Here is a 27,079-nt window from a genome sequence, read left to right as displayed (position 1 = left end):
TCCATCTGCCTGTTTTTAATAAAGCCAATCCTTTGGACATGGCCTCCACGTGCTCTGTCAGCTGACTGTGGTGTGGGGAGCCCCCATGGTGGTGAGCCCCACAGCATGGTGAAACCCCCAAGGTGCGGGGCAGGGGGCATTGCCCTCCTGGGCTGTGGGATTCCAGCGCTCAGGGGGAAGGGGCGCTGGGTGGGCAGGCTGCAGCCAAACCACCCTTCTGCTGAGGGCTCTGGGATCCCTAAGAGACACGGTACCAGCAGGGAGGATGTCCCCGGTCCCAACGTCACCGCCACCTGCCCCACACCGTTTACAATGCTCCCCCGTGCCCCTCCACCGCCCAGAGCCCCTCCTGCCCCTCTCCTCCCGGAACCCCACCAGACCCCGGCCCTCCCCTACGTTCGCGGCTCTCCATGTGCGGTGAGGGACAGGCGTTTGTCGCAGGCCGGGACGCGGGGTGCGGCCGGACCCCCCACCGCTGCTGCCTGGGTACTCCCCCCCTTTCGGAACCGCCCAACCCTGGCCAGCGCCTGCCTGACCCAGCGGAGCCCGGGGCCGGTTCATGGCCGGGGTGCCCGGGGCCGTGGCAGGGCGGGGCGGCCGCAGCCCTGGGGCTATAATTAGCTGTAATTAGCGGCCGTGGCTCCGCGCAGGGCGGGGGTAGAGCGCGGCCCCGTCGAGTCCCGCCGGGGTCCAGACCCACAACTCCTCGTGCACGGCGGCTGCGGGCGGCTCGCTGCCCGCCCCGTCGAGCTGGGCCGAGCCGAGCCGAGCCGGGCTGAGCTTCGCTGAGCTGTGCCGATCCGTGTCAGCCCCGTAGCCGCGGGGCGGCGCGGCGGGCGGTGCCTCGGGCACTAGGACCCCGGTCAGCGCCCGCCGGGGCCGCGCTCGGCGGCAGCCGGGGCCCGGAGCCACTTGTGGAGGCGGCGGGGCCATGAGCCGGAGGTTCACCGTCACCGCGCTGCCCCGCCACGGCCCCGCTCCCGGCCGCGGTCCCGACCGCGCATCCGGCGGCGGCGGCCGCCAGCCCGGCCGCGACACCAGAGGTGAGCGCCGGGGCAGGGCCGGCGGGGCCGGCGGAGGGGGAATCTTCGTAGGGCAGAGCTCGTGGGGCACAGCCTGTGGGGAACGGCGTGGGGCAGGGTCCGTGGGTCGGGTCCGCGGGGCAGGGACGCGACGTCGGGGCACCGTGGGGATGTGCAGGGCAGCCCGGGGCTGGCAGTCGGTCGGCCGGGCCCCTGGGAGGTGCTGGGGACCCCCTGAGAGGGGCTGCCGTGGAGCTGCAGGACTCGGGATCCGGCGGGAGCAGAGCGGGGAGCACGTCCTGTTCGCCCGGGCAGGCCTCCTTGTACACGGGCTCTTTCCCGGGGCTGCCCCCACTCCTCGGGGGGGCTGTCACTATGCCGGGGGTCTGTTGGAGTGAGGCAGGACCGACAGTGGGATCACAGCTGGCTCGCAGGGACATGGCTGCGAGGTGCGAGGCTGCGTGCCCCTTCTTGTCAAGGAGGGTGGGCTGTAGCTGGGTTGGTGTGAGAGTGGGAAAGGTGGTGGTGGTGGCAGTGACCCATGGGGCTGCGGTGGGCATGGGGGTTGGCAGGCCGTCGCCCTGCAGTGCCCAGGGGATGTGGTGGAAGGGCTGTGCTGTTACCGGAGCCGTATCGATCCCAGACACCCAGCCGACGGCAGCACTGCGCTGCTCGGAGCTGTGACCTTGCACCCTTGGCGAAGGGCGCGGGTGGGAGGCAGCGAGCAGCTGGATGGGGCTGCAGAGTCCAGGCTGGGCTGTGCCCCCCGTGTGTGGTGCCAGGGCTGCGTGTCACCCCATGGCATCCTGGCGCAGCTGGGCCTGGCCCATGGGCTGCACTGGGGCAGAGCAGCCCCTTCTGAGCTGGAGCCACAGCTGGAACCACAGCTGGAGCCCATGGCCCTCCCGGAGCAGTCAGCAGCTGGGTGGCTGATGTGCTCGTGCGGGGCCGTGTGCAGAGCGAGGCTGGCTGGGGGTGCTGGGGGGGCTATACCGTAGGGGCTGTGGCAGGGATGGTGTCCCTCTGGCTGAGCTTTGACCTTGTGCCCTCGCAGAGGACGGTGGCGGCCCAGCCCTTACGGCCGCTGCCTGGACTGACCCTGCACCGCGGCTCAGCCACAGTGTGGTGGGGAGCGTGTGCCGGGGGTCGGGCAGCAGGCGGGGGAGCCCTGAGGCTGCCCCATTCATGCCCCGTGTTGCTGTGGGTGCAGCCTCGGGGGGACGGTTGAGTGAGTGCCGTGGGGCTGTACCTGCAGGGCGGCCTGGGGGCGATGGGGCTGGGCCGGGCCGCAGGCGGGTGCTCGCAAGCGGCACTCCTGTCCTGCCCCAGGTCACGCTGGGCTGGTAGAGGCCGGGGTGGGGGCTGCAGCCGGCCGCGGGGCTCGGTACCGGGGTGGGAGCTCCGGCCGCGGGCTGGTGCCGCGCTCTGCCCGGGGGCAGCGCTGGGGGGGGCTCAGCGCGGTGCGGGCCCGGAGCTGCCGCCCGGTGCCGGGGGGGCGCTGCGGGCGGGCGGGACGGGGTGCGCGCGATCTCGGTGCCGCCAGGGGGCGCTGCCGGGACGGGACAGGGCAGCCGCTGGCGCGGGTGTGCCCCGCCCTCTGGCCACGCCCCTCACGCCCCGCCCCGCCCTTGGCCCCGCCCCGCAGGGGTCCCCCCGGCCCCCGCCCCAGCCCCGGGCTCTGGCCCCGATGCGGCCGCCCTGGCTCGGGGGGGAGCACCGGAACATCCCCGGAGAGGAGCCCCCTCCGCCGTGTCCCGAGGCAGCCCCGTTCGGCGGCAGTCGCCATGGCAACCAACCGGTTAAGGAGCCTCTCTGGTTCCCATGGAAACCGGGCCCGGTGTCATCCCTGCCAGCGGTTCCTGGTGCTGGGGGGGTCCAGCCGCTCTCCCGGACCCGCCGTGGGGCTGTCAGCTGTGTGGGGCAGCGGAGCTGGGGGTAGCCCCAAGCGGGAGGGGGCCACTGGGGACCCCTAGTGCAGGGGGGCCCCGCTACCCCGGGAGGGCTGGGGGGTGTGTGTGGGGCAGGCTCTGCGGGGCTGTGGGGGTGGGGGATCTAGCCCCCCCTGCCCACCACACTGCTCTGCTCCCTGGGTCCCTGGGGCAGCCCAAGCCCCAACTGCCACGTGCAGCACGTGCCCAAGGCCTCTCCGTGCCACTGAACCTGCTGCGGGGTGCTCTGGTGGGGTGCCAGGGCCGGGGGTGGTTGCACAGGCTGGGGGGCCCGGGCCGGGGGGTGTGTGGGACACAGGACAGCCCAGTGCCTCGGTCAGCTGCGCTCCGGTGCCAGACCCTTGGTAACAGCCGCTCCTCACCCTCGCTCAGCTGCAGCCACTGGCGCGGGGCTGCTCAGGAGCTCCTCGGCGGCTCTGAATGGCAGCGGGGGCCGGTGGCTGATCGCTCCCAAGGCTGATCCCCGTGCTGGGCTCCCACTGCCTCTGCCCTGCTGCTGGCAGCGCATCTGGCCCGTGCCAGCTGTGCGTGGTGCAGGGCTCTCGTGATGCAGAACCTCGCGGCCTCCTGCCCTGCCCCGCCCCACAACCACCCTTCTGCTCTTGGCCTTGGGCAGCTTCACCGGCTCCTGGCCCCCCGTGGCTCTGTCACCTTCAGGCTCTGTTATTGCCCTGTTGCTGGCCGCAGGGCCCTGACCTGTCTGCATGGGGATGAGCAAGATCCCTCCATCATTCTGAGGTGCTGCAGAACAGGCAGCCCATGGTGTCATGGGGTGTCAGGACATCGGCGCGGGACACACCATGATGCAAATCTCCTGGGATAGCCCCACTGCCCCCTGTCCTCTTGGGGGTCTCTTCTGGCCTTCTGCCCTTGGGCCCCTGGTGCTGGAACTGCCGTCCAGACAGGGTGAGGGTCAGGCAGGCTGTGACGGTGCCCGGGGATTGCTACAGGAGTGCAGCATGGGCATCTCTGCAGCGCGGTGGCCCTGACCTCCCCATCATGCTGCTGCCAGGCTGCCCGCTCCGTGCCCTTAGGAGGTTTCCCAGCGCCACTGGTATGTGTCACGCTCCTGAGAGGTTCAACTGCTGCTGGCATCAGGATGAGCAAGGGCTGTGTGCCGGCTGCAGGGGCAGGGCTGTGGGGATGGATCCCCCACCCAGGCTCTGTTTGCCACAGGGGATGCAGGGGGGTCTGGGACGTGCTCAGGTGGCTCTGCGGTGTCTGCAGTTGCACAGTTTGCAGGGATGCTCCATGCCCCAAACCAGCTCAGGCTTTTGGGGTCTTGCATAGCTCAGCAGTCTCCATCCCAGGGGGGTGCAGAGGCATCACAGGGAATTGGTCCAGCTCTGCTGTGCCAACCCCTTGGCCTGGCAGAGGAGCTGTGCAGCTCTCCCTCGTCATTCCTGGGCATCCTCTTGCAGTTAAGTGGGGCACTGATGCTGTGCCTGGCCCCATGCCAGAATCCAGCCTGCATCCGGGTGTGGGGGCCACTTGCAGCTGATTCCCCCCCCCATGCCCAGGGAAAGCCAGCTGCCTTCCTTCATCCCCAGCTCCTCTGCCCCTGCACTGCTGCAGCCCCACTGCTAGACCCCTTTTTCCTCAGCCTGGGAGCTGCGGAGTGCCAGGAAAGGGGTCTGGCACTGGCGCTGCAGGCAGCACAAGGGCCATGGATGCTGCACAGGCCATGTCCAGCCTCTCCATTCCTGGAGCACTGGGGCCATATACCCCAGCCCAGGATATCATGCTCATGGGCCAGGGTCAGGTCAGTTTTGTGCTGGGAGGGTTGAGCCCTCTCGGTCTGGCTCTGTCCTGGGGACATGTTCCATGTGCCTCACTGTGTCTATGGGACCCTGCACATGAGATAAATAAATGCAATTGATAACGTAGCCCCCCATGCTGCTGGCAAATCCCAGCCCCTGAAATGGAGCCATAATCCAGGGATTAGGGGATTAGTGGTCTTTCACGTGCTCCCTGCCCCCCATCTGTTTTAGCAGGAAAATCCCTCTTGTGCCGAACCCACGCACTGCAGCCTCTTGCGCAAAACCACCCTCTTGGTGCTCAGCACTCACCGTGGCCCCTGTGCAGCCCCCAGCCCCCTGCCCTCCACGTGTGCATGGACTCTGCAGACCCCCAGGAAACACCATGCCAAGTGGCTCTGCCTGCAGCCCTGCCTGCAGCCCTGCCTGCTGAGGCAGAATGTGGGGGTCAGTCCTATTACTTGAGAAGAGGCAGCCCCTTGCTCTGGTGAAATCTCCTGCTCAAGGCTGAGGGACAAGGGGGCAAAGGGATGCTGCTGCTGTGGCTGGGCAGGGTCAGCACCACAGCATGCAGAGTCCTGGGCTGGGAGGGAGTCTGGGGGCCGGGTGAGGGCAGGAGTAGCCCCCAAGCTGTCCACCCTGCTTGTGGCCATCCCATGGCCCTTGCCGTGGAGTTGGAGTTGTGCTGGTGTGGCTCCTGCTCCCAGGGGATGCTGGGTCTGGGGATCCTGGCTGCAGCAGCCGAGGCAGGGCTGGGGCTTCTGTTAGTGCCCGATTCCTCCTGCCCCAAGGTAGGAGGTGAGGCCGGGAGCCTCTGCGCTGCAGAGCAGCTGGCCCCGTACCAGGAGAAAGTAAACAATTAATTACAGCCGTCAAGAAGTAACTAACGCCAGCAGGCTGTCATGATCTCAGCGCGCCTGAGGAGATGTTGGGAGCTGCAGCCAGCTCCAGGGCTGGGATCCTCCCGGATTAGTGGGTGAGAGTAGGGGGGGGTTGTGAGCCGCCCTGCGGGGTCCTGCCAGCAGCCCCCAGATCAAAGGTGGCCCCAAGACTCGCGGCTCTGCTGAGGATGGGCTCAGCCGGGCCTGGGCAGTCTGTCCCTTCACAGCCTTTCTCCAGGATCAGCCCTGGATCTGCCGTTCTGCAGGTCGGGAGAGCTGTGCAGGGGTGTTAGTGGGCACTGTGTGACCCCAGCTCCCTCCTGGGGACGCCGGGCGTCAGCCTAAGCCAGCTCCCGGCTGCAGGTAGCGTTTCCAACGCTTGCAGGGTGCGGATGCCTGGCAAAGCAGGGTCAGCAGCCTCGGCCCTGCTGCTGGGTGGTCCGTGTTCCCCTGCTCCCGGGCTGCCCTTGGATACTGGGGGCCTCGGGCAGGTCAGACTGCTGAGGCAGGGGCTTGGCCCCCGGCCAGGGCACTACTGCCTGCGGTCGTGTCCTCGCAGCCGCTGCCCCACCCGGGAGCTGCGGGCAGGGTCTCTCCCTGGTCCCTAGGGATGCGCAGGGTCTGTCCCGCTGCACCCCCCGACCCGGTGCCGGTCCCGGGCCTGCGCCGGGGGCTACTGAGGGCTGGGGGTGCGGGGCTGTCCCGCAGCGCTGCCCTGCCCCAGTTCTGCCCCCAACCCCCCGCCTGGTGCAGCCGGGGGGCGGCCCCGCTCCGCTCCGCGCCCTCCCCCGCTCGCCGCTGCTCCCCTCCCCGCGGCGGCGGGGGCAATGCCTCCCGCATACGTGATGAAGTGAGCGGCCGGGCTGAGCCGTGAGCCCGGGCGCCTCCGCACTGCAGCCCCCTCCCACCGGCGGCGGCGGGGGGCGGCGCGGGGACGCGGCTGGCTGCGGAGAGCGGAGCTCGCAGCTCCCGGGCAGCGGCGGGCAGCCGGCGCCATGCTGAACAACCTGGCCGACTGCGAGGAAGGCGACGGCGGCGCCAGCCAAGGTGAGGCACCGGCATCGGGGCTGCCCGGGGCGGCCGCCCCTGCAGGGCGGGTGGCGGAGGCAGCGCGGAGCCGGGAGCCGCGGAGGCTGGGGGCGGGCAGCACCGGCACCAGCACCGGCCGCGGCGATGGCTCATGGTCCGCGGCCCCGCGGGGCTGCGGTGGACGGTGCGGAGCTGTTCCCGCTCCCGGCGCCTCCGCGCAGCCCCGGCCCCGCTTTCGCCGCTGCGGCAGCCCCGGGGAACGGCAGCGCGGCTGGAGCAGCGGCTGCGGTGGGGCCGAGCCGTGCCCGGGGCTCACCGGGGAGCCTCCTCCCGGGCCGGGGCTGCGAGCTGCGCTGCGGGCACCGACCTCTGACACCTCCCGGACAGCCCCCGGCGGCCGCTGCAGCGGCCCGCTCCCGCCCGCCGGTGCCCCCGCAGGGGTCCCCACACTTACCTCCCCACCCCAGCTACCTCCTCCCCACCATCCCCCCCCTCGACTGCTACCCCCCCATCCCTGGCTTCCTCCTCCCCATCCTTTCCTCCCGCCTCCCACATCCCCGTTGCTGCCCCCCCAACCCTCCCTTCTGCCGCCCCCCATCTCCGGCTGCCGCCCCCCCATCCTTCCCTCCCGCTTCCCTCACCTCCGCTGCCGCCCCCCATCTCCGGCAGCCGCCCCCCCTCTCCGGTACACCCCCATCCCCGGCAGACCCCCATCACCGGTATCGCCCCCCATCCCGTTCCCGCCGCCTCTCCCGCATCCTCAGTCCCCCGGGGCCGATGCCGCTGTCCGCGGTGCTGAAGCGGCCGCCCGGGCCCTGCGCCGGGGCCGGCAGGAGCCGTTCGGACCGGGGCCGCGGCGGTGCCGAGCTGAGCCGTGCCAGGACGAGCCGAGCCTTGCCGTGCCGAACCGAGCCTTGTGCTGAGCCGAGCCGGTCCCCTCGATCCAGCCCGAGGCGTGCCGGGCGTGCTGCAGCCCGGCGCAGTGCAGGCAGGCTGGGGCCTGCGATCTGCAGGTGAGGGTCTGGAGCTGCAGCCCCGCAGTCTGTGGCTGCCGGGCCCCGGCAGCGGCCACTTGGCCGCTGGCTCTTTGGCCGGAGCTCCCTGCGGGGCCGTGCAGCTCCCTCTCCTGCAGGTGCCCTGTGGGGCACAGGGATGGTTTGGAGCTAGGGAAATACAGCAGTGTGTCCGAGGGGACCTGTAGTGTCTCCGATCCCCCAGCCCCACACCAGGTCCCCTCGTGGGGTCTGAACACTCCAGCCAGGAGCGGACAGCCAGGAGGGGACAGCTGCCTCTGGCAGCTGCTGCAGAAGTCCCTGCTGCCTGCAGTAAGGCTCTGGGCACGGCTGTGATGAGGGTTTTAGTGTTTGCTCTGCTCCACTGACCTGAGCCTGTTTATTTGCTTGTTTATTCGTGGCACTCAAGGTCAGGGCTTGCAGGAGTTTTCTGGGAGCACCTTTCTGGGTTGGGGGGAGCCGCACTGGCACCCAGCCGTGCCCTTCCCTGGGCTCTCTCCTTCCCCTTGCCCTCTACAGCACCAGGATCTATCCTGCTATTTCCATCGCGGCAGTGGCGGCAGGCGTTTCTGCCTTGCTGGGGTCTGGCGGGAAGGCTGGGCATGGTGCTACTACAGATGGACCAGGCAGTCTGTCCCTGGAGCTGGGCCTGGTGAGATGGTGTCCTGTGGGCTGGCAGGACCAGGGCTGGAGGCACTGGGGCCCTGGAGGCTTGGCGGAGGATCTGTGGGGAGTGGTAGGGCAGAGCCCCCTACACCTATGGTGAGGGCGGCTGCTGCAGGGGTGTGGGATCACCCCCCATGCCAAGGATTGCACTGAGCTCTCTGTGCAGGGCCTGTTTGCAGGGAACATGGATGACCCAGGGTGGGTGGCAGAGCTGTTGCATGCCAGCAAGGCCCCCCATGAGTCCTGGCTGCTCCAGCACTGGCAAGGCAGGGACTTGCTGAGCCCAGTAGAACTGCTGAAGCCTTGGGTGCTGCTTAGGCCATTTCTGTTGGAAAGGCCGAGCAGTATCCCTGCACTGGACAGCCTGTGCCGGCCTCATGACAAGGGCTGGAAGGGCTCCAGTCCTGGCAGCCCAGAGAGGGTTGGGACCGTGGCAGACCCTCTGGGGAGGTGGTGGGGAGTTCGGGAGGGGGCAGGACTGCTGTCTGCAGTGTCCAGGCTGGCAGCTTTTACTGCTGTTTGGGGTGTGGAAATGTCAGGCACAGCCCCGATGCAGGCTGCTGGAGGCACTGGGCTGACCAAGGAGGGCAGACCCTGGGCCGGGAGCCTTGCTGGAGCTTCAGTCCACAGCGATTTCCAAGGCAGAGCTCTGGCTGTCAGGGAATTTGGGAAGCTGTTAAAATGCAGCCAGGCAAAGCGCCTGTGCTGAAATCCTGCGCCTGCAGGGCTGGCTGATCAAAGAGAGGATAATCCAGGGTTTAGGAAGGAAGAGGATAGGTCTGAAGTAGCAGTTGGTCCAATTTGGGTCAGGCAGTGAAAGAATCCAGCCCAAAAGGCCATTTGGTGCGCTCTCTGGCTGGAGGGGCAAAGCACAGCCCGGGGTGGGGGGACCATCCTCCACCCCAGCACCACAGGAGCCGGCACTGCTGCACACACTGCCACACGGGCCAGTGCTGCTCCGGCCACTGGTTGTTGCTGCCTTGGCGGGGCATGGAAGCTCTGCTGCTTCTCCAAGGGGGGCAGCTGGCAGATAGATAACCTTGCTGAAGGGAGAAGGAAGCCTGGGTGGGAGCAGAGGTGCCAGACACCATAAGGGTCCTTTGGCCATCCCCATCTGATTTAGGCACTCCCTGACCAGTGGCCCAGGGCCAGGCCAGTGGATGAGCGGCCAAGTCCCCTTCATGCCTGGGGGTGACAGAACAGCACCGTGGCTGCCCCAGACAGCAGCTCCTGCAGAACAGCAGCAGCTGGGGACACGAGCCAGGGCCACGTGCTCACCCATGTGCTCGTTGTGCTGCTGGGGTCACCCTGGGGTGCCCCTTGCCGCTGGCTGCGGGCAGAGCCCCGGGGAGCAGGAGGAGGCTGCTCAGAACACTCTGGCAAAACTCAAGGTGCCCTGAGTGCCTGGAGGGGAGCCCTGGGGCAGCCCCGGGTGCATAAGCAGCTGCTGCACTGCTGCTGGCCCAGGGATGTTGGGACTGGTGCAAGGGGTGCCACAGGAGGGGTCAGTGGCCAGGCTCATGCAGGGGCTCTCTGTGCTGTCAGCACTCCTGTGCCAGCACCGGGCAGGCCCTCAGGTGCTTCAGGAGCACTAACGGAGGTGCCTGGTGGTGCAAGGGAGCTGGCCCTCACGGGGTGCCATGGACACGACAGGCTGGCTGTGGCTGGGCAGGAGCAGGCAGCAGCTCTGTTTAATTAGCCCATAGGGGTTGGCTGATCGGACCCCCTGCACCATGTAAAGTGATTAGGGAGGATTTGGGATGAGGGACATGACGCTTCCCAACCTAATTTAGGGCTGAGTTAAAAGCCATTAGGAGATCAGACTGTGGCTGATACTGCAGCCAGAGCCCTGCCCTGTGGGGCAGGTAAGATCTGGGACACAGGGATGGTCCCTTGGCTCTCAGGGTGCTGAGATGGGCAGCGAGGTCGGCCTTTGAATGCCCTGAGCAGGCAGGGCCGGTGGTAACCCCGTGGCGAGCGGGACGGCGCGGTGCCCACAGCGGGGCTGCGGGTTCCTGCCAGCAATCCCGCCGCGAGCCCTTCCAGCCGCCGCAGCAAATTAAAAGGCCGATTCGTGTTGAGCGATCCCTGGGGAGGGGGCAGCTGAGCGCCGGGATCGAAGCCTGGCACAGCTCAGCTCGGCTCTGCTCACACTGCCTCTCCCAAGCCGCTGCCCGGCCTCGTCCTGCCCCCGAGCTGCTCGCCTGGGGCTCTGCTGGGGGCATGGGCAGGCCTGGCTGGTGCGGGGGCACCGGCAGTGTCCGTGTGCCCCATGGCCGGGAGGTGTCACCCCCTCGGTGCCGCCGGGCCGGTGGGTGATAGGGTGAGCCCTGCCCTGGCCGGGCTGCGGGGTCCTGCGTGCCGCTGCCTGCACAGAGCACAGATCCTGTGGCAGCTGCTGAGGAGAGGCTGCACCAGCCCCTCTGCGGCAAAATGGTCTCCGGCAGGAGCGGGGAGCGCGTTGTCACCTGGGACCCCGCGGCCCTGGCACTTAACTCCTTCCAGCCTGGGGGTCAGGGTTCCCCTGAGCCGTGCCCCAGGAATGCCGGAGCTGTGCCGTGTCCATCCCTGGATCCCCACCTCCCGCCCCTCCCGGCGGCACCACCAGGCGAGGGGCTCCTGTGGCCCCTCTGGCCCTGGCAGCCCGGGCGGTGCCGGCTCGGAGCCGTGGTCCATGTGGTGATGCAGAGGGCTGGCGCGCCGGGACAGGGCAGAGGGGCGGCGAGGTTTGGTGCCGGCAGTGCCGGCGGGTTGGAGCACGGGCACCCGGGGGTGCTGCTGTCTGTCGGTGGGGCCCGTCGGGCCAGTCGGTGGCCGATGCCGGTGGCCGAGACGCGGGGGGCACCGGTGCGTTACATAAGCGCGGGAGCGGGCGGCCGTGGCTCGCCGTTGCCATGGAAACCAGCGCAGTGATGTCGTCGCCGGGTACCAGGAGGCGGCGAGGCCCCGTGGGCTCTGCTCTCCCTGTGAGGCCCCCGGGCCTCGGTCTCCCCCCCCCGGCGCTGACCCTGTCCCCGTGCTCCCCGGCGCTGTCCAGCCCTGCATGGGGTCCCGGGGAGCAGAGGTGGCTCTGACACCCCCGTTCCTGCACCCCTGGGGGTGTCCTATTGGCATAGTGGGCATCCCACATCCACATGGTGCCAGAGCCGGTGCAGTGGGTGGGAGCCATGGCCAGCAGGGGTGTGCCAGCCTGCACTGCTGCCGTTACCTAATGAGTGCTGGGTGCGGCTCTTGAGACCAAACCCCAGCAAGGAGCATGTTGGGTCCATGCTGAGACCCCCCTGCACATCCTTCGGTGGGGGACACGGGGCAGACCACATGCCAGCCGTGAAGCACATGGTGCCAGGCATCCATCTAAAGGGGCTCCGGGATGAGGGTGGGTTGTCCGGGTGCTGCCACCACAGCCATTCCTGCCCAGAAGGAAGGTCGGGCTCTTCTTTCACTTCAGTTGTACTGCTGGGGATGCTGCTGCCCTGTGCTGGAGGGGACCAGGGACTGCTGAGAGATGGGGGACAGCCTGTGGGTCAGCATCACCTGTGGCACTCAGGGCTTCACCTCCGGTCAGCCATGATGAATGCAGATGGTGAATCACCACTGCACGATGGCTCCCAGGATCCCGAACATGAGTCAACAGGCAGGAGGCCTGCAAAGGACCAGGCTGCTCCAAACAGTTGTGGGGTCTGTCCCGCAGGGGGTGGGTGTTGGCACTGCCCTGGACCATGGGTCACCCCTGCATCCTCTCTGGGCACCCCCAGGCTCTGTGCTCAAGGCCAGTGGAGGGGATGGCTCTTGCCCCTGTCCTGGGGTGTGGAGTGGGTCTTTATTCCTGCATGTGCAGGCAGCCTGCCCTGCAGAGCTGCTGCCACCAGCAGGGCCATTGCCCTGGCTGCAGGGCCATGATGGGTGAATGGGCGTGTGGTGAGGAGCCCCTCTCCTCCCACTTAGGGCTGGTTTCTTTGTGCCATAGGGGCCATCACCCACTGAGCCACTCTGCCCATCACCATGTCCTTTGGCTTCCCAGCCTCTCACGGCCCCTGCCCCCCTTGTTTTGGGCCTCCGCTCAGGGCTACACCACTCCAGCAGCACCATCTTCGCTGCTGCTCCATTTCCAGCCTGATTTATTTCTGCTGCTCTGCAGCTCGGCTGTTTTCCTTGCTATTAAGCCGGCTCCGGGTTTCTTCTGCATGAGGTCGTTAATGCAGTGAGCAGCCATGGCCCTGTCCCAGCAGCTCTGCAGGCTCTGCAAGCTGTGGCCTCTCCCATGGCCCAGCAGTGCCTGCCCTCAGTGGTGGCACCTCCAGACACCTCCCTGCCTTGAGGTGCAGCCAGTGAGACTGCAGCCCCTGCTCCCGTGGTGCGTGTTGTCGAGCACGACCAGGATTCTGGCCACTCGCCGCACTCCCAGGAACCATGCCGGGACCATCCCTGCTACAATTGCATGCAGAGCATCTGGCCGCATCCTGCCGCTGCAGGCACAGCGCTGTGAGTAGCCCCAGCGCACTCACCCACCGTGAGTTATTGCTGCCAGCATCCTGCTGGGAGGGTTCCCCATGGATCCACACCACTCACCTCACTGCGCGGATGCGCCCGGCCGCGCAGGGCAGCACGTGGCTCCTGGGGACAGGCAGGAGCCTCCCCTGACCATGTGTGGCCCAGAGGTGATGCTGATGGCTGGACACAGGAGCTGCCCTTGCCTGTCCTGGGACTGGGCACAAGTGCGGTGCCCATGGCCCCTACCGCAGGAGCTGGGTGCAGCTGCAGCCCCCAGCAGCAACAGCCTTGCAGGGTGGCTGCTCTTGCAGCACAGGCTGGGGCTGGGACTGCGTGGGTGACTCTGCACTGTCCCCACAGGAGATGGCAATCCCAAGGAGAGCAGCCCCTTCATCAATAGCACAGATCTGGAGAAGGGAAAAGAGTACGATGGCAAGAACATGGCCCTCTTTGAGGTAGGGCATGCATGGTGGGAAGAGGGGTCCATGGGGAGGGGGCTGAGCTGGGCAGCTCCCACAGCACCTGATCTGCACCCTGGCACCCAAACAGAGCCTCAGGCTGGGTCCGCTCTGCTGCAGCCATGCCAGCGGGGCAGGCAGTGCAGTGGCATCTGGTGAGGAGCTGGTGTTGTGGGGCTGGCCAGGGCCCTGAAGGACTTAACTCATGGCGCTGGGCTCTGCTGTCTGCAGGAGGAGATGGACACCAGCCCCATGGTCTCGTCCCTGCTGAGTGGGCTGGCCAACTACACCAACCTGCCGCAGGGGAGCCGGGAGCACGAGGAGGCCGAGAACAATGACGGGGGCAAGAAGAAGCCGGTGCAGGTGGGGGATGCAGCCCCTTCTCCCAGGCCCCTGGGCATGTGCTGGGCAGTGCTTTCACCAGGGTCCCTGGCTGTGTTGCAGGAGGAGCGGGACCCCTCGCTCCTCTGCCAGCCAGGCCTGTGAGCTTTGATGGCTGCCTGTTCCCTTGGCAGGCCCCACGGATGGGCACCTTCATGGGCGTCTACCTGCCCTGTCTCCAGAACATCTTTGGGGTCATTCTTTTCCTGCGCCTCACCTGGGTGGTGGGGATTGCCGGCATCATGGAGTCCTTCTGCATGGTCTTCCTCTGCTGCTCTTGCGTGAGTGATGGAGCTGCCGGGTCCCCCCTTACCTCCCTAAGGTCTGGGGTTCACCAGTCAGGCTGGGCAGGCTGTGGATGCGGGCATATACTGCCCTGCCCATGCCCCTCTTAGAGCAAGGAGAAGCCTTCTGCTTCCCAAAGGAATCGGCAGCAGAACGATGCTCAAATGGTGACCCAGATCATAGCAGCCATGTGAGGGGATGTGATGGGGGGATGTGGAGGGAGGGTTGTGGAGGGGGATCCCTTGCCCTGGCCCCATATGCCGTGCTGCAATGAGCCATCCCAACAGGACAGCGACCCCAGGGTCAGGGGACTGAATATGGGCAGCATCCTGGGCAGCCCAGGGACTGCCTGCCCCTTGCAGCACTTCCAGGCAACTGCCTGCCTGCCCGTCATCCATCTACCCGTCCTGGTCCTGTGGCACATCTCAGCATGGTCCCAGGGTGCCCCATGTCCCAGCGTGGTCCCAGCTCTCCCTTCCTGCTCCCAAGCGTGGAGGGAGCTCTGCCAGGCGCTGACATCGTGTTTCTTCCCACAGACGATGCTGACGGCCATTTCCATGAGCGCGATCGCCACCAACGGTGTGGTGCCAGGTACAGCCGAGCCCGCGTCCGTGTGTGTTCCATGGGCGAGGGCCGCCGGCTCCCTGCGGGTCCCTGTGTCCGTGTTGCGTGGGAGCTCACAGCGCCACCAGCCGCCCCCCGGCTCCTGCCACCCCCCGTGCGGGTTCCCCATGGCCCTGGGGAGCGCGGAGCTGGAGCTCTCACCCGTCCCCAGAGCAGCGAGGTGCAGATGGAGCGAGAGCCGCCAGCCGCGGCTCCTCCCTCCGCCAGACTGGCGCGGCCGCGGGGGAGACGCGGTGGCAGGAGGATGGGAGCCGCGGGCTGGGCGGTGGGGTCTCTGCCCCGGGAGGCACCGCAGGGTCTGGTGTGCGGGCTGGCACCCCCAGAGCACGTCCAGCCCGGGGAGCTGCATTGCCATGGTTGATCTGCCGTGGGCTGCTCTGCCATGGGCTGGGCATGGCACTGATGGCCCCAGCACATGGTGCAATTAAAGCTATTCATCATCCTGCTGCTGCAGTGGGACCATCGATCCCAGCAGCACCACTGTAAGGGCTCCTCTGGGAGGATGGAGCAGGACATGGCCCGTGTTCCTGAGGCTTCATTGCCCATCTGGTGTCCCAGGGGACAACGTGTCCGCAGAGCCATCACACCTGGCTGCTGGGCTCCCGTGAAACAGCTCTGCCAGCCTGGCTGCTCTGGGGCCCTGGGGACTGCATCCTACTTCATGCTGGAGCAGGGTCCAGGTCTGCCCTGGCTCCATCCGGCCCCCTGGGATACCTGGCAGGGCTGAGGTTGCCACGGGGTCTGGCTGGGACCCATCTTTGCTCTCTTTGCAGCGGGTGGATCCTACTACATGATCTCGCGCTCCCTGGGACCTGAGTTTGGTGGGGCCGTAGGGCTCTGCTTCTACCTGGGCACCACCTTTGCCGGCGCCATGTACATCCTGGGCACCATCGAAATCCTGCTGGTGTGTGTCTGGGTCTTCCACTCACGTGGTGCTGAGGGCTCAAGTCCTGGCAGGGCAGCTCAGCCTTTGCCTGCCCATGCTGCCTGCTCCTCATGGCCTGTCAGGGAGCTGAGGCTTTGCAGTGGGGCTGAGGGGTCCCCTGCACAAGACTTTTAGCAGTGATGCCATGACTCTCTCCCAGGCCTACATCTTCCCAGCTATGGCCATCTTCAAGGCAGAGGACGCCAGCGGCGAGGCAGCAGCGATGCTCAACAACATGCGTGTGTACGGCACCTGTGTGCTGACCTGCATGGCCACGGTGGTGTTTGTGGGGGTCAAGTACGTCAACAAGTTTGCCCTGGTCTTCCTGGGCTGCGTCATCCTCTCCATCCTCGCTATCTATGCTGGTGTCATCAAGTCAGCCTTCGACCCGCCGAGCTTCCCGTGAGTACGGTGTCCCATGGGGCTCCGGCAGGGCCACTGTGTGTGTGCATGTGCTGAGTGCCTGCTCCCCTCCAGGATCTGCCTCCTGGGCAACAGAACCCTCTCACGCCACGGCTTCGACCTCTGCACCAAGGTGGTGATGGAGGGGAACGAGACGGTGGGCTCCAAGCTCTGGGAGCTCTTCTGCACCTCCCGCTTCCTCAATGCCACCTGTGATGAGTACTTCACCATGAACAACGTGACCGAGATCGAGGGCATCCCTGGTGCCGCCAGTGGCCTTATCCAAGGTGGGCTTGGCACAGGGGCAGAGGCATGGGAATGGGCACAGGGCTGGAAGAGCAGGGAGGGAGGTGTGGGGATGTGGGTGCAAGGAAGAGGCACAGGACTAGGCACAAATGAGACATTAGGAAGGAGTTCTTCCATATGAGAGTGCTGAGGCGCTGGCACAGGGTGCCCAGAGAAGCTGTGGCTGCCCCATCCCTGGCAGTGTTCAAGGCCAGGCTGGATGGGGCTTGGAGCAAGCTGCTCCAGGGGAAGGTGTCCCTGCCAGTGGCAGGGGTTGGAGCTGGAGGAGCCTTAAGTTCTCTTCAACTCAAACCAGGCTGTGGTTCTGTGATTTTATGGCAAGCCCCAGGGGAGCTGTGGTGGGGCAGTGGCCATGCTGGCAGGGCTGGTGGAGAGGCTGGTGCCATGGGGGGCATTGTGGGCACAGATGGGTGGCCAGCCCCTTGGCCATGCCAGGCTGGTGTTGTGCGGGCAGCTGGGTGATCCCTGCTGTGGGTGATCCCTGCCGTGGGTGATCCCTGCCATGGGCTGCTCTGCCACTTGGGCACAGTGAGCCGCGCTCACACTGTACCAAGCAGCAGGATGGACTCCAGCACCATCAACTGAGCTGGGTGCTGTAGCTGCCTGCGTGGGGTCTGCGCCAGCCGGACTGCAGCAGGATGGCTCCAAGGATGCCCAAAGGCTGGGGAGGAATAAATCCTCCCTCCACTTCTGCTTGGCCTTTGGAAAGGCTGGTATTGATCTGAGGTTTTGTGAGGAGCAATCGCTCCTAAGGGGCACTTTGTTGCTGCGGCTGCAGCGGCACCTGGAGAGGGGCCATGGCTGCAGAACTGCTCGTGGCTTTGCTGGGAGGAGCCACCTGTGAGCTGTTTTCCTGGAGCCGCTGGTCCATTTGCCAGGTGCTCACAGTCCACAGTGGGCAGGGGAGGCCAATGCTCAGTGTCACGCTTGGGTTGTTGGACCCGGCTGTGGGAGCTTGGACTTCACCAAGCCTGTGGTGCTTGGGGCTGTGGCTGGCAGGCTGTGTCACAGCGAGGTGGTAGAGTGCATTCCCTGGGTATTTGGGAGGCTCCTCATGGTCTGAGGTCTTGTGACCTGGAGCCTTGGTCAAAAGCCTGAGGACTTGTGGGGGAGGATCTGGCCGCTGAGTACAGCCCTTTTCTGCTGGGGAGGGGATGCAGTCCCCAGCCCAGCCTGACAGTCAGGGCAGCAGCCAGCAAACGCTCCCTCATCTGGGATGTGCAGGGCAGAGCCAGGGCTGACACCATCTGACTGGGCTGGCAACATTGCGAATCAGGGTGGCACCACGCCGTGCCGGCAGAGTTGGCTGGGGATGGCTGTGCCCAGGCACCTGGTGTCCCTGAGGGGAGAAATGAGCTGTTCTGGGAGGGTGCTGAGGGCTGGTCCCTGTGGACCCACTCAGTAGCTGTTCCCAGGTGCTGGCTGCTCTCTGCTGCTCCAGTTTCTCACTGTGATGCGCAGCCAAGGCAGCACGCGGAGGGACACTAAGCCTGTTACATCAGCCCTGCGCTCGTAATCCCATCACAAACATTACCAAGTTGCTCTGCCACGATCCACTTTCCTTAAACCTGTGTTGATCAGCATTAATTATATTACCCTCTTAATTATTTGCTACCACAATCCTGTGTCGTCTGCTCCAGTATCTTGCAGGATTGATACCAGTAGCAGGACAGACCCACTCCACTTGTTCACCCGTGCTGCCTATCTGGGTGTTTTTGCGCATTCATGACAGGCTGGGGATGCCATGGCCCTCACCTGCTGGATGCCAGTGGCCCTGGTGCTCAGTGATGCTGGAGTGGGGAGAGGTGGTGCTCCGTCCCTTTGGGCTGTGGGGCAGGAGGTGCTGTGCTGGGTGTGGGTGACTCTCCAGCACCTCCTCATGCCAGCCTCTGCCTCCTCACAGAGAACCTCTGGAGCTCGTACCTGACCAAGGGTGTGATTGTGGAGAAGCGGGGGCTGCCCTCTGTGAGCACCCCTGACACACCGGTGGACATGGACCAGCCCTACGTCTTCAGCGACATGACTTCTTACTTCACGCTGCTTGTCGGCATCTACTTCCCCTCGGTCACAGGTGGGAGCTGTGGTCATGCCAAGGGGCACTGTTTGGCACATGTGCCATGATGTGCTCTGGCACAGCCCAATGTGCACTGCCTCGTGCTGAGTGTGGGGATTGGTGTAGGGATAGGTGCAAGGATGGATATCGGGTTGGGTGCAGGGACGGATGTGAGGGTGGATGCAGGGATGGATGCATGGATGGATATGGGGTTGGGTGCGGGGATGGATGTGAAGATGGATGCAGGGATGGATGCAGGGATGGATGTGAGGATGGATGCAGGGATGGATGCGGGGATGGATGTGAGGATGGATGCAGGGATGGATGCAGGGATGGATGTGAAGATGGATGCAGGGATGGATGCGGGGATGGATGTGAGGATGGCCGCAGGGATGGATGCGGGGATGGATGTGAAGATGGATGCAGGGATGGATGCGGGGATGGATGTGAGGATGGCTGCAGGGATGGATGCGGGGATGGATGTGAGGATGGATGCAGGGATGGATGCGGGGATGGATGTGAGGACGGATGCAGGGATGGATGCGGGGGTGGATGTGAGGATGGATGCAGGGATGGATGCAGGGATGGATGCAGGGATGGATGTGAAGATGGATGCAGGGATGGATGCGGGGATGGATGTGAGGATGGCTGCAGGGATGGATGCGGGGATGGATGTGAGGATGGATGCAGGGATGGATGCGGGGATGGATGTGAAGATGGATGCAGGGATGGATGTGGGGATGGATGTGAGGATGGATGCAGGGATGGATGCGGGGATGGATGTGAAGATGGATGCAGGGATGGATGCGGGGATGGATCGCAGCCCGCACCTCCCGCGCACCCACCCGCGCTCCAGATCTGACGGAGCCGCTCGGCGCTGACGTCCCAGCGCTCGGATATTTATAGCTCCCGGGGGCGGAGGAGCCCCCCCCGGCCCAGTCCCGCTGCGGAGCCGCCGCGGTGCCGCCGGCGGGTCCCACTTCGCTAATGCCGGAGCCGGGGTCCTCCCAGGGTTGTCCCGGGCAGGGCGATCACCGGCCGAGTCTGGCGCTGGGGGCGGGGGGGGCCCCTCCAGCCGGGCGGACCCTGCAGCGCCGCTCCGCACACGGACCCTGCCGGCATCCCGCCCGCGCCCGCCGGCCGCAGGTCCCGGTGTTTGTGTGGTGCTGGTGCCGTCCCCTCGGTGACACGGGCTGAGCTGCAGGCGGCTGCAGGGCTGTGCGGTGGCAGCCGTGGCCGATGCCACAACAGGAACGCGGGTCGTCCCCCTGGCTGTGCCGGACCTGCTGGTCCCAGCCATGTCCCAGCTGTGTCCCAGCCTGGTCTCCTGCCTTCCCAGCGCAGAGCCTGGGCTGGACCCTGTCACTGCTGCAGCCGCCATCACTGATTGAGCTAATTAAGGGCTAATGAGACAAGTCACTTAAAAGCATTTTGAGCTAATCCTTGAGTGGCCTCAGACTGCGGCTTGGGGAGGGGAAGTGCTGAGGGGCACAGGGAAGGGTGGACTGGGGACCCCGCGTCATGGCAGTGCCAGCTCCACTGCCAGCTCTGTGCCCGCTGCCTGTCCTCGCACACCGCAGAGCCGGTGCCCTGCAGCACCCAGGGCTTGCACTGTGCCTGGCATGAGCTGTGCTGCTCGGGGCTGCACCGGCACCATCCGCTCTCATCCCAGGCATCATGGCCGGCTCCAACCGCTCCGGAGACCTGCGGGACGCCCAGAAGTCCATCCCCACAGGCACCATCCTGGCCATCGCCACCACCTCTGCTGTCTGTATCCTTCAGGACTCACCTAAGCCTGGGCCATGGGCTGGGGCTGTGTGGGTTTGCTGTTCAGGGACCCGCTTGGGTGCTCCACTGGGCTGGGACAGGGGTCCCGGCACCCCACTGATGGTGGTGGTGGTTCACGGGGGGACTCCACAGCCTCCTGGCTCTCCTTGACCAACTGGCAGATATCAGCTCTGTCGTCCTTTTCGGGGCGTGCATTGAGGGGGTCGTCCTGCGTGACAAGTGAGTGTCCCACGGCCGTGCAGGGCTGGGGGGAGCCTTGCAGACCCCCGGGAACGGGCTGGGGCAGAGTGGCCCCGATGGGAGGTGGGGACATTGGTGGGGGGCTGCAGCTGGGACACACCGGCCAGAAGGAGGGGTCTGGGGGGATCTGGGGTGAGAGCGCAGGGGGTTGGGGGGGGGGGGCTCTCGGGGGAGACCCGAACTTGTAACAGGCGTTAAGGGCTCGTTTGTGCCCTGTCGTGTCGTGCCTGCCCCCCCCCCCCCCCCCCCCCCCCCCCCCCCGATGTTTTGCTGCGCATCCGCAGCCCTTCCTCCCGCTCCCACGCTGCCGGCAGCGCTCGTTTGTCAACAGGCGGATCTGGGGCAGCCCAGCGCACTGCCGCTGCAGGTGACACTTCTGGGCCGCCAGCACCAGCACAACCGGGATCCAGCCACACGCAGCCTTAGCGGCTTCCTCCCGGCACAGGGAACGGGGAGCCCCCGTCCCCTGCCTCCCCTTGTCCACGCGTGCCAGGATGGGGACAGACTCCCAGTACCTGAGACCCCACTCCCGTGCTTGCCCCCGGGAAACTGGGGACCATCACCAGCCAGGGCAGGGCCCTTCCCTGATGCTGTCCGGTCCCCCCATGGTGGTGTCTCTCAGTGTCTAACCTGCCTGTGGGGCCGAGTTGTGCTCCTGTGGCATTCATGGGGCTCAGCCACAGGATGGAGCCACAGGTGATGCTGCTGCCCCACAGGTTTGGTGAAGCTGTGAATGGGAACCTGGTGGTTGGCACCCTGGCATGGCCATCCCCATGGGTCATTGTCATCGGCTCCTTCTTCTCCACGTGTGGGGCTGGGCTGCAGAGCCTCACAGGAGCCCCCCGCCTCCTGCAAGCCATCTCCAGGGATGGGATCGTGCCCTTCCTCAGGGTAGGTGTCCCCCGAGCCCAGCCAGCCCCAAGCACCCACCATGGCCGTGGCTCTCCCAGCACGGGAGCCTGGTGAGCGCCCGCGCTGCCTGCCCTCCTCCCGCGGTTACCGGCGGTGGGCGGCCGCAGTGGGCTGCGGTGTCGGTGAGACGCTAGTGTGGGAAAGGGCACCCCCCCGCTGCCGTGCCGCTTCGTATTTATGTGCTCTCCGAAGACGCGTTCTCACAACCTCATCTCTCCAAATCCGAGCCGACAGCTCCCCCCAGGGAAGAACGGGCTAATTTTATCCTCCCTTCCTCTCGCTCGCTCGCGCCGCCCGCAGCCTCTAATGCATCCAGACACGCACCCCTGTCGCCTGCCTTGCACCGGGCCCCCCCTGTTCCCACAGCTGCAGCGTGTCCGTCCCAGGCACGGGGTGCCTGACTCCACACTGACTGAGCTGGGGCTCATCCCTGGGTGGGGTCCCGGGGGCACAGGGGCCGCTCTGGGCGGGGGGTCTGCCAGGAATGGGGCTGTACCAGCAGTGGGAACCAGTCCTGCCAGCCCTGGGACCGCTGACCTGGTAGGACCTGCCATAGCATCACAGAAGGGTTTGGGTTGGAAAGGACCTTAAGATCATCCAGTTCCATCCCCCTGCCATGGGCAGGGATGCCTCACATTAGACCATGTTTCCCAAGGCTCTGTCCTACCTGGCCTTGAACACTGCCAGGGATGGGGCACCCGACTGGCTTGGGATGTGTCAGCTCCCATGTGACCCCTGGCCCCTGCTTCTGGCAGGGCTGGGTGCACGGTGGGGGGGGTTCTGACGCGTGCCCTCCCCGTCTCTCCCAGGTCTTCGGCCACGGCAAAGCCAATGGGGAGCCAACATGGGCACTGCTGCTTACAGCCTGCATCTGCGAGATCGGGATCCTGATCGCCTCCCTGGACGAGGTGGCTCCCATCCTCTCCATGTAGGCAGCATGCTCTGTCCACACACACCTTTGCGAGCGGCGGATGGGCCCATGTTCCCTCACCCAGGCCAGGCGGGTGGCACTTGTGGGTCTCAGCTCCTCAGGGGTTTTGTCCCCATTGCCCCAGGCCCTGCCCAGGAAGAAGGGAACCTCTCAGGGACCCCAGAGCCCCTCCTTGCCTGGTGTTGGGGTCTGGTTGCTCTGTGTCCCCCAGCTCCCTTGTCCATTGGAGGGTTCTGCTCCAGCATCGGCCACATGGGCCTGGGAGGTGCGGTGGGATCCGGCTGTGGCCCTGGAGCTCCCGGCTCAACCTCATGCTCTCTCCTGCAGGTTTTTCCTCATGTGCTACATGTTTGTCAACCTGGCATGTGCAGTGCAGACGCTGCTGCGAACGCCCAACTGGCGGCCCCGGTTCCGCTACTACCACTGGTGAGCAGCGATGGGATGGGACAGGAATGAACGGGTGTCCTGCCACACCCTTCACCCCCCACCACCCCGGTCACTGCTGCGGGCCAGGGCACGCTGAGCACACGTTGCTCTCTGCAGGACCCTGTCATTCCTGGGCATGAGCCTCTGCCTGGCGCTGATGTTCATCTGCTCCTGGTACTATGCCCTGGTCGCCATGCTCATCGCTGGCCTCATCTACAAATACATCGAGTACCGTGGGTAAGGGCGGCTGGGGGTGCCACAGACCCTGCCCAGCACCGACAGATGCCCCAGGCTGCTCGTCCTGGGGTGCTCCGGCGTGCCAGGGTGGTGATCCATGGCCGGAGCATCCCTTACATGCTGACGGTTCCCACAGGGCGGAGAAGGAGTGGGGAGACGGGATCCGGGGGCTGTCCCTGAGCGCGGCCCGCTATGCCCTGCTGCGGCTGGAGGAGGGACCCCCCCACACCAAGAACTGGAGGTGAGGCTGGGGGGGCTGTGGGGACCAGGGGGACCGGGGCTGGCTGGGACATGGGCACTGACTGCAGAACCATCCCTTCAGGCCGCAGCTGCTGGTCCTGGTCCGCGGAGATCAGGAGCAGAACGTGGTGCACCCCCAGCTCCTGTCCTTCACGTCGCAGCTCAAAGCTGGCAAGGGCCTCACCATCGTGGCCTCCGTGCTGGAAGGGACCTTCCTGGACAACCACCCACAGGCACAGAGGGCAGAGGAGGTGAGAGCTGCCCACGCCAGGGCTGCTGCCATCCTGGGAGTGGTGCTGCCCCATGGCCAGAGCTGGTGGACCCAGCTGGCCGGGAGAACACTGAGGTGGCACCGGGTAGAGCCCAAAGACTCCGTGTTTTGCCTGTGCTTGGGGCACTATGGGGACCTCTGGACCCGTGCCCCCTTTCTCAGATTCCAGAGACAGCAGCACCAGGCAGGCAGTGGTCCCAGTCTCAGCTGCAGCAGGGCTTGGCATGGCACGGTGCATGGTACATGGCCTGGCACATAGCATGTGGTACAGCACATGGTACATGGCACACAGCATGGCACAGCCTGGCAAGGTGTTGCTGTTCTGAGCAGCCCCTCCACTGTCCTGCAGCTGCCACAGCTGCCAGAGCCCCGACCCTCCCCAGAGCCCCCCCCCACCCCATGGCCCCCCAGCCCCAGTGCCAGGGTGGGACTCGGTTCCTTCCCTGCTGCAGCAAAGCCATCCCCACCCCCAGCCCAGCATCATATTAACGAGATTAAGCCCTCGGAAGCAAACACTTTCTCTCCCATGCAGACATGTTATAATTTCTCTGTGTAAATACCTCTAATTGCTGCTCCGCCGCCCGGCAGAGCCCCGGCACGGGGACACCCCCTGCTCGGCACAGTGCAGCCATGCGCCAGCGCCGCTCACCATCGGGGCTTACCCCTCCCAGCCCGGAGCCGCCAGCGTGCCCTGGGGCACGGAGACCTGGCACCCCACAGGGGCCTGCACCACACACCCTGCACCCACAGGCTGTGGTGCTGCAGCTGGGGCTGTGGTTGATATCTGCACCGGGCGCCCATCCCCTGTCCCCCTGGTCTCTGACCTCCCTCTGCCCTCCAGTCCATCCGCCGCCTGATGGAAGCAGAGAAGGTGAAGGGCTTCTGCCAGGTCGTGATCTCCTCCAACCTGCGGGATGGGATGTCCCACCTCATCCAGTCCAGCGGGCTGGGGGGGCTGCAGCACAACACGGTGCTGGTGGGGTGGCCCCGCAGCTGGCGCCAGAAGGAGGATCACCAGACCTGGAGGAACTTCATTGGTAGGTGCCACAAAGGGCGGGTGCTGCCGCTGCCGGCGAGGCTGTGACCCGCTGCCGTTGACATGGCCCTTCCCCTCCAGAGCTGGTGCGAGAGACCACGGCCGGGCACCTGGCCCTGCTGGTGGCCAAGAACGTCGCCATGTTCCCGGGCAACCAGGAGCGGTTCTCTGAGGGCCACATCGACGTCTGGTGGATTGTGCATGACGGGGGGATGCTCATGCTGCTGCCCTTCCTCCTGCGGCACCACAAGGTAGCCCAGGCCCCGCGGTGTGGGGCAGGGGGCTGGGGCCGTCTCCGCCGGGCCGTGGCCATGCCTCCCTCCCTTGCAGGTCTGGCGCAAGTGCAAGATGCGCATCTTCACGGTGGCGCAGATGGACGACAACAGCATCCAGATGAAGAAGGACCTGACCACGTTCCTGTACCACCTCCGCATCACTGCGGAGGTGGAGGTGGTGGAGATGGTGAGCGCTAGGATGGGGCATGTGCCGCAGCTGGGGATGCTGCATGTGGGGGAGCCAGACTGACCCTGCCCTGGGAGGACACGGGACCATGGTGGGGGAAACCCACTGCCACAGGGACACATAGGTCCATGGAGAACTGCAGGGCCAGGCTGGGAGCAGTGGGTGCAGCTCACCTTGCACCATGGTTTCTCCTGCTCCCCTCCACAGCACGAGAGCGACATCTCTGCCTACACCTATGAGAAGACTCTGGTGATGGAGCAGCGCTCCCAGATCCTCAAGCAAATGCACCTCACCAAGAACGAGCGGGAGCGGGAGGTGAGGCTGCAGCACAGCCTGTGGGGGTCCAGCCCCGTGGCGGCTTTGCTGCACTCATCCTGCGGGGCAGCAGGCTGGGGTCTGCCCGGCCAACCCCCCTCTGCCCTGCTCCCCGGCTGACTCCGTCCCGCACAGATCCAGAGCATCACGGACGAGTCCCGCGGCTCCATCCGGCGCAAGAACCCAGCCAACACGCGCCTGCGCCTGAGCGTTCCCGAGGAGCAGGGGGGCGACGGCGAGGAGAAGCCGGAGGAGGAGGTGAGGGACGGTGCCAGGACAGGGCTGGGCTCCCGGCTGCCCCCAGCCCCTGCCCACCGGCGCCCTCTCCTCTCTGCAGGTCCAGCTCATCCATGACAAAAACGCCACCACCTTCTCCAGCAGCTCCCAGTCCCCCGGTGACGAGGTGGAGACGGCCCCTGAGAAGGTGCATCTCACCTGGACCAAGGAGAAGTCTGTTGCTGAGAAGAACAAGAGCAAGAGCCCCGTCAGCCCTGAGGGCATCAAGGACTTCTTCAACATGAAGCCGTACGGCCCCACATGCTGCCACCCCATTCCCCCCTGCATCCCGCACCCCGGTCATCCCTGCCTGCCCCAGGCAGGGCCCTGGCAGCACTTTACCCAGAGGGACCCCTGCAGCCACTGAGCTGAACCCTGCGATTGGTGGTGGGAGGTGGGGTGGGGGGGTCCCTCAGTGTGTGCAGGGACGTGGGGGCACACGTGGCACTCACTCTTCTCTTTCTTTCTCTCTCCCTCCGCCCTGGCCCCGTCGTGCTCCTGGCAGGGAGTGGGAGAACCTGTAAGTGTGGGTTTGGCTGGGGCCGGGGCCGGGGTGGGGAAGCTGGGACACGCTCACAGCGTCGCGGTTGCCCCATGCATGAGTGTGGTTGGTGCTGCCAGCGCAGCCCCTGTGGCCATGCAGCCCTGCCTGCCCTGGCTCATTGCTGAGGGCTCCCTGCAGAGCTGGCTCGGGCACCAGTAGTGCTGCTGCCCGTGGGCACCATGCATGGCCCTGCAGCTCACCGCTGCCACTGCGGGCAGAGAGCTCACTGCCCCCCCCCAGCTCGTGGCACCCCTTGGGGCCGGTGGCTGCAGCCGTCCCTGTGCCCACACGTGCTGTCACCCGCAGGAACCAGTCCAACGTGCGGAGGATGCACACGGCCGTGAAGCTCAACGAGGTGATTGTGAAGAAGTCCCAGGACGCCAAGCTGGTCCTGCTGAACATGCCAGGGCCTCCCCGCAACCGGAAAGGGGATGAGAACTGTATCCTTCCTGTGGGGCCACTGTCCCGGGCTGGCCTCAGTCCAGACTCCCCTACACCTCTTGCCCCAAGCTGGGTCCGACACCCATTGGCATCAGGCTGCCGGCCCAGCAGACCTGATGTACATGGGACGGGTGCTGGGGACAGCTGACATTGCACCCACATGTGTGAGTGCTGCGGTGGGCTCAGCCACGGTCCCCGCTGTGTGGCACCAGTGGTGCTGGGTTCCCCTGGCCCCTTGGCTCAGGACACCTCCAGGCTCTGTTGTGGGGCTGTCGGTGCCCTGGGCTCTGCTCCCTGGGTTGGAGGCCTGGCAGGGATGGGGCAGAGCAGTCCCCATGCTGTGGTGCTGGTCCTCCTTGACGGCCGTGCAGACATGGAGTTCCTGGAGGTGCTGACGGAGCACCTGGACCGAGTGCTCCTGGTGCGCGGTGGGGGCCGGGAGGTCATCACCATCTACTCCTGAGGCACGGTGCGAGAGGTTTGTCTGCACGCTGAGAGCCCCGCCACCCCCTTGCACCGCGCGCCGGAGGGAAGGCCGGATGGCAGCCGGTGCACAGAAACTTCACCTGGCTTTGGCCGTGCCCCTGATCTCTCCATTCGAACTGCAGCACCAGATCTTCCGGGAGCATCCAGCACCAGAGCAGCTGTTCCTCATTGCAACATCACAGCACTGCTGTCCTTGTTTATATATAAATATATACAGTGTACCGCGGACCGA

The 27,079-nt window shown here is 66.0% G+C and overlaps 1 protein-coding gene across 2 annotated transcripts; it reads left to right on the top strand.

The window, feature by feature from the left end:
• Positions 1–895: 895 nt before the first annotated feature.
• Positions 896–27,079, top strand: SLC12A5 (solute carrier family 12 member 5). 2 transcript variants are annotated; one of them, XM_057424700.1, is made up of 26 exons: positions 896–1,043; positions 13,169–13,263; positions 13,498–13,629; positions 13,782–13,928; positions 14,469–14,523; positions 15,330–15,460; positions 15,642–15,883; positions 15,959–16,170; positions 18,093–18,260; positions 19,915–20,013; positions 20,192–20,249; positions 20,987–21,161; positions 21,992–22,110; positions 22,441–22,539; positions 22,657–22,776; positions 22,913–23,017; positions 23,099–23,267; positions 24,129–24,324; positions 24,405–24,574; positions 24,654–24,785; positions 24,993–25,100; positions 25,236–25,358; positions 25,438–25,625; positions 25,882–25,896; positions 26,227–26,360; positions 26,733–27,079. In XM_057424700.1, exons 1-26 carry the CDS (start codon positions 932–934, stop codon positions 26,822–26,824), a joined length of 3,396 nt encoding a protein of 1,131 aa, XP_057280683.1. In that variant the 5' UTR covers positions 896–931; the 3' UTR covers positions 26,825–27,079. The 2 variants fall into 2 exon arrangements, with proteins under 2 accessions (XP_057280683.1, XP_057280684.1); XM_057424701.1 differs by lacking the exon at positions 896–1,043 and adding an exon at positions 6,386–6,656.

This window comes from Pezoporus wallicus, unplaced genomic scaffold, assembly GCF_028554395.1.
Source record: "Pezoporus wallicus isolate ANWC-B61680 ecotype Strahan unplaced genomic scaffold, APGP_CSIRO_Pwel_v1 contig_13737, whole genome shotgun sequence".
Taxonomy (NCBI): Eukaryota; Metazoa; Chordata; class Aves; order Psittaciformes; family Psittacidae; genus Pezoporus; species Pezoporus wallicus.
Note: the sequence above shows the minus strand (reverse complement) of the source record. Positions and strands in the feature narration are given on the sequence as shown.

Bases quoted from the DNA above. Each gene is read 5' to 3' on its own strand.
- SLC12A5 (XM_057424700.1), top strand. From the start codon at position 932: ATGAGCCGGAGGTTCACCGTCACCGCGCTGCCCCGCCACGGCCCCGCT. The intron at 14,524-15,329 runs GTACAGCCGAGC...CTCTCTTTGCAG, and splicing joins CACCAACGGTGTGGTGCCAG to CGGGTGGATCCTACTACATG. The intron at 15,884-15,958 runs GTGAGTACGGTG...GCTCCCCTCCAG, and splicing joins TTCGACCCGCCGAGCTTCCC to GATCTGCCTCCTGGGCAACA.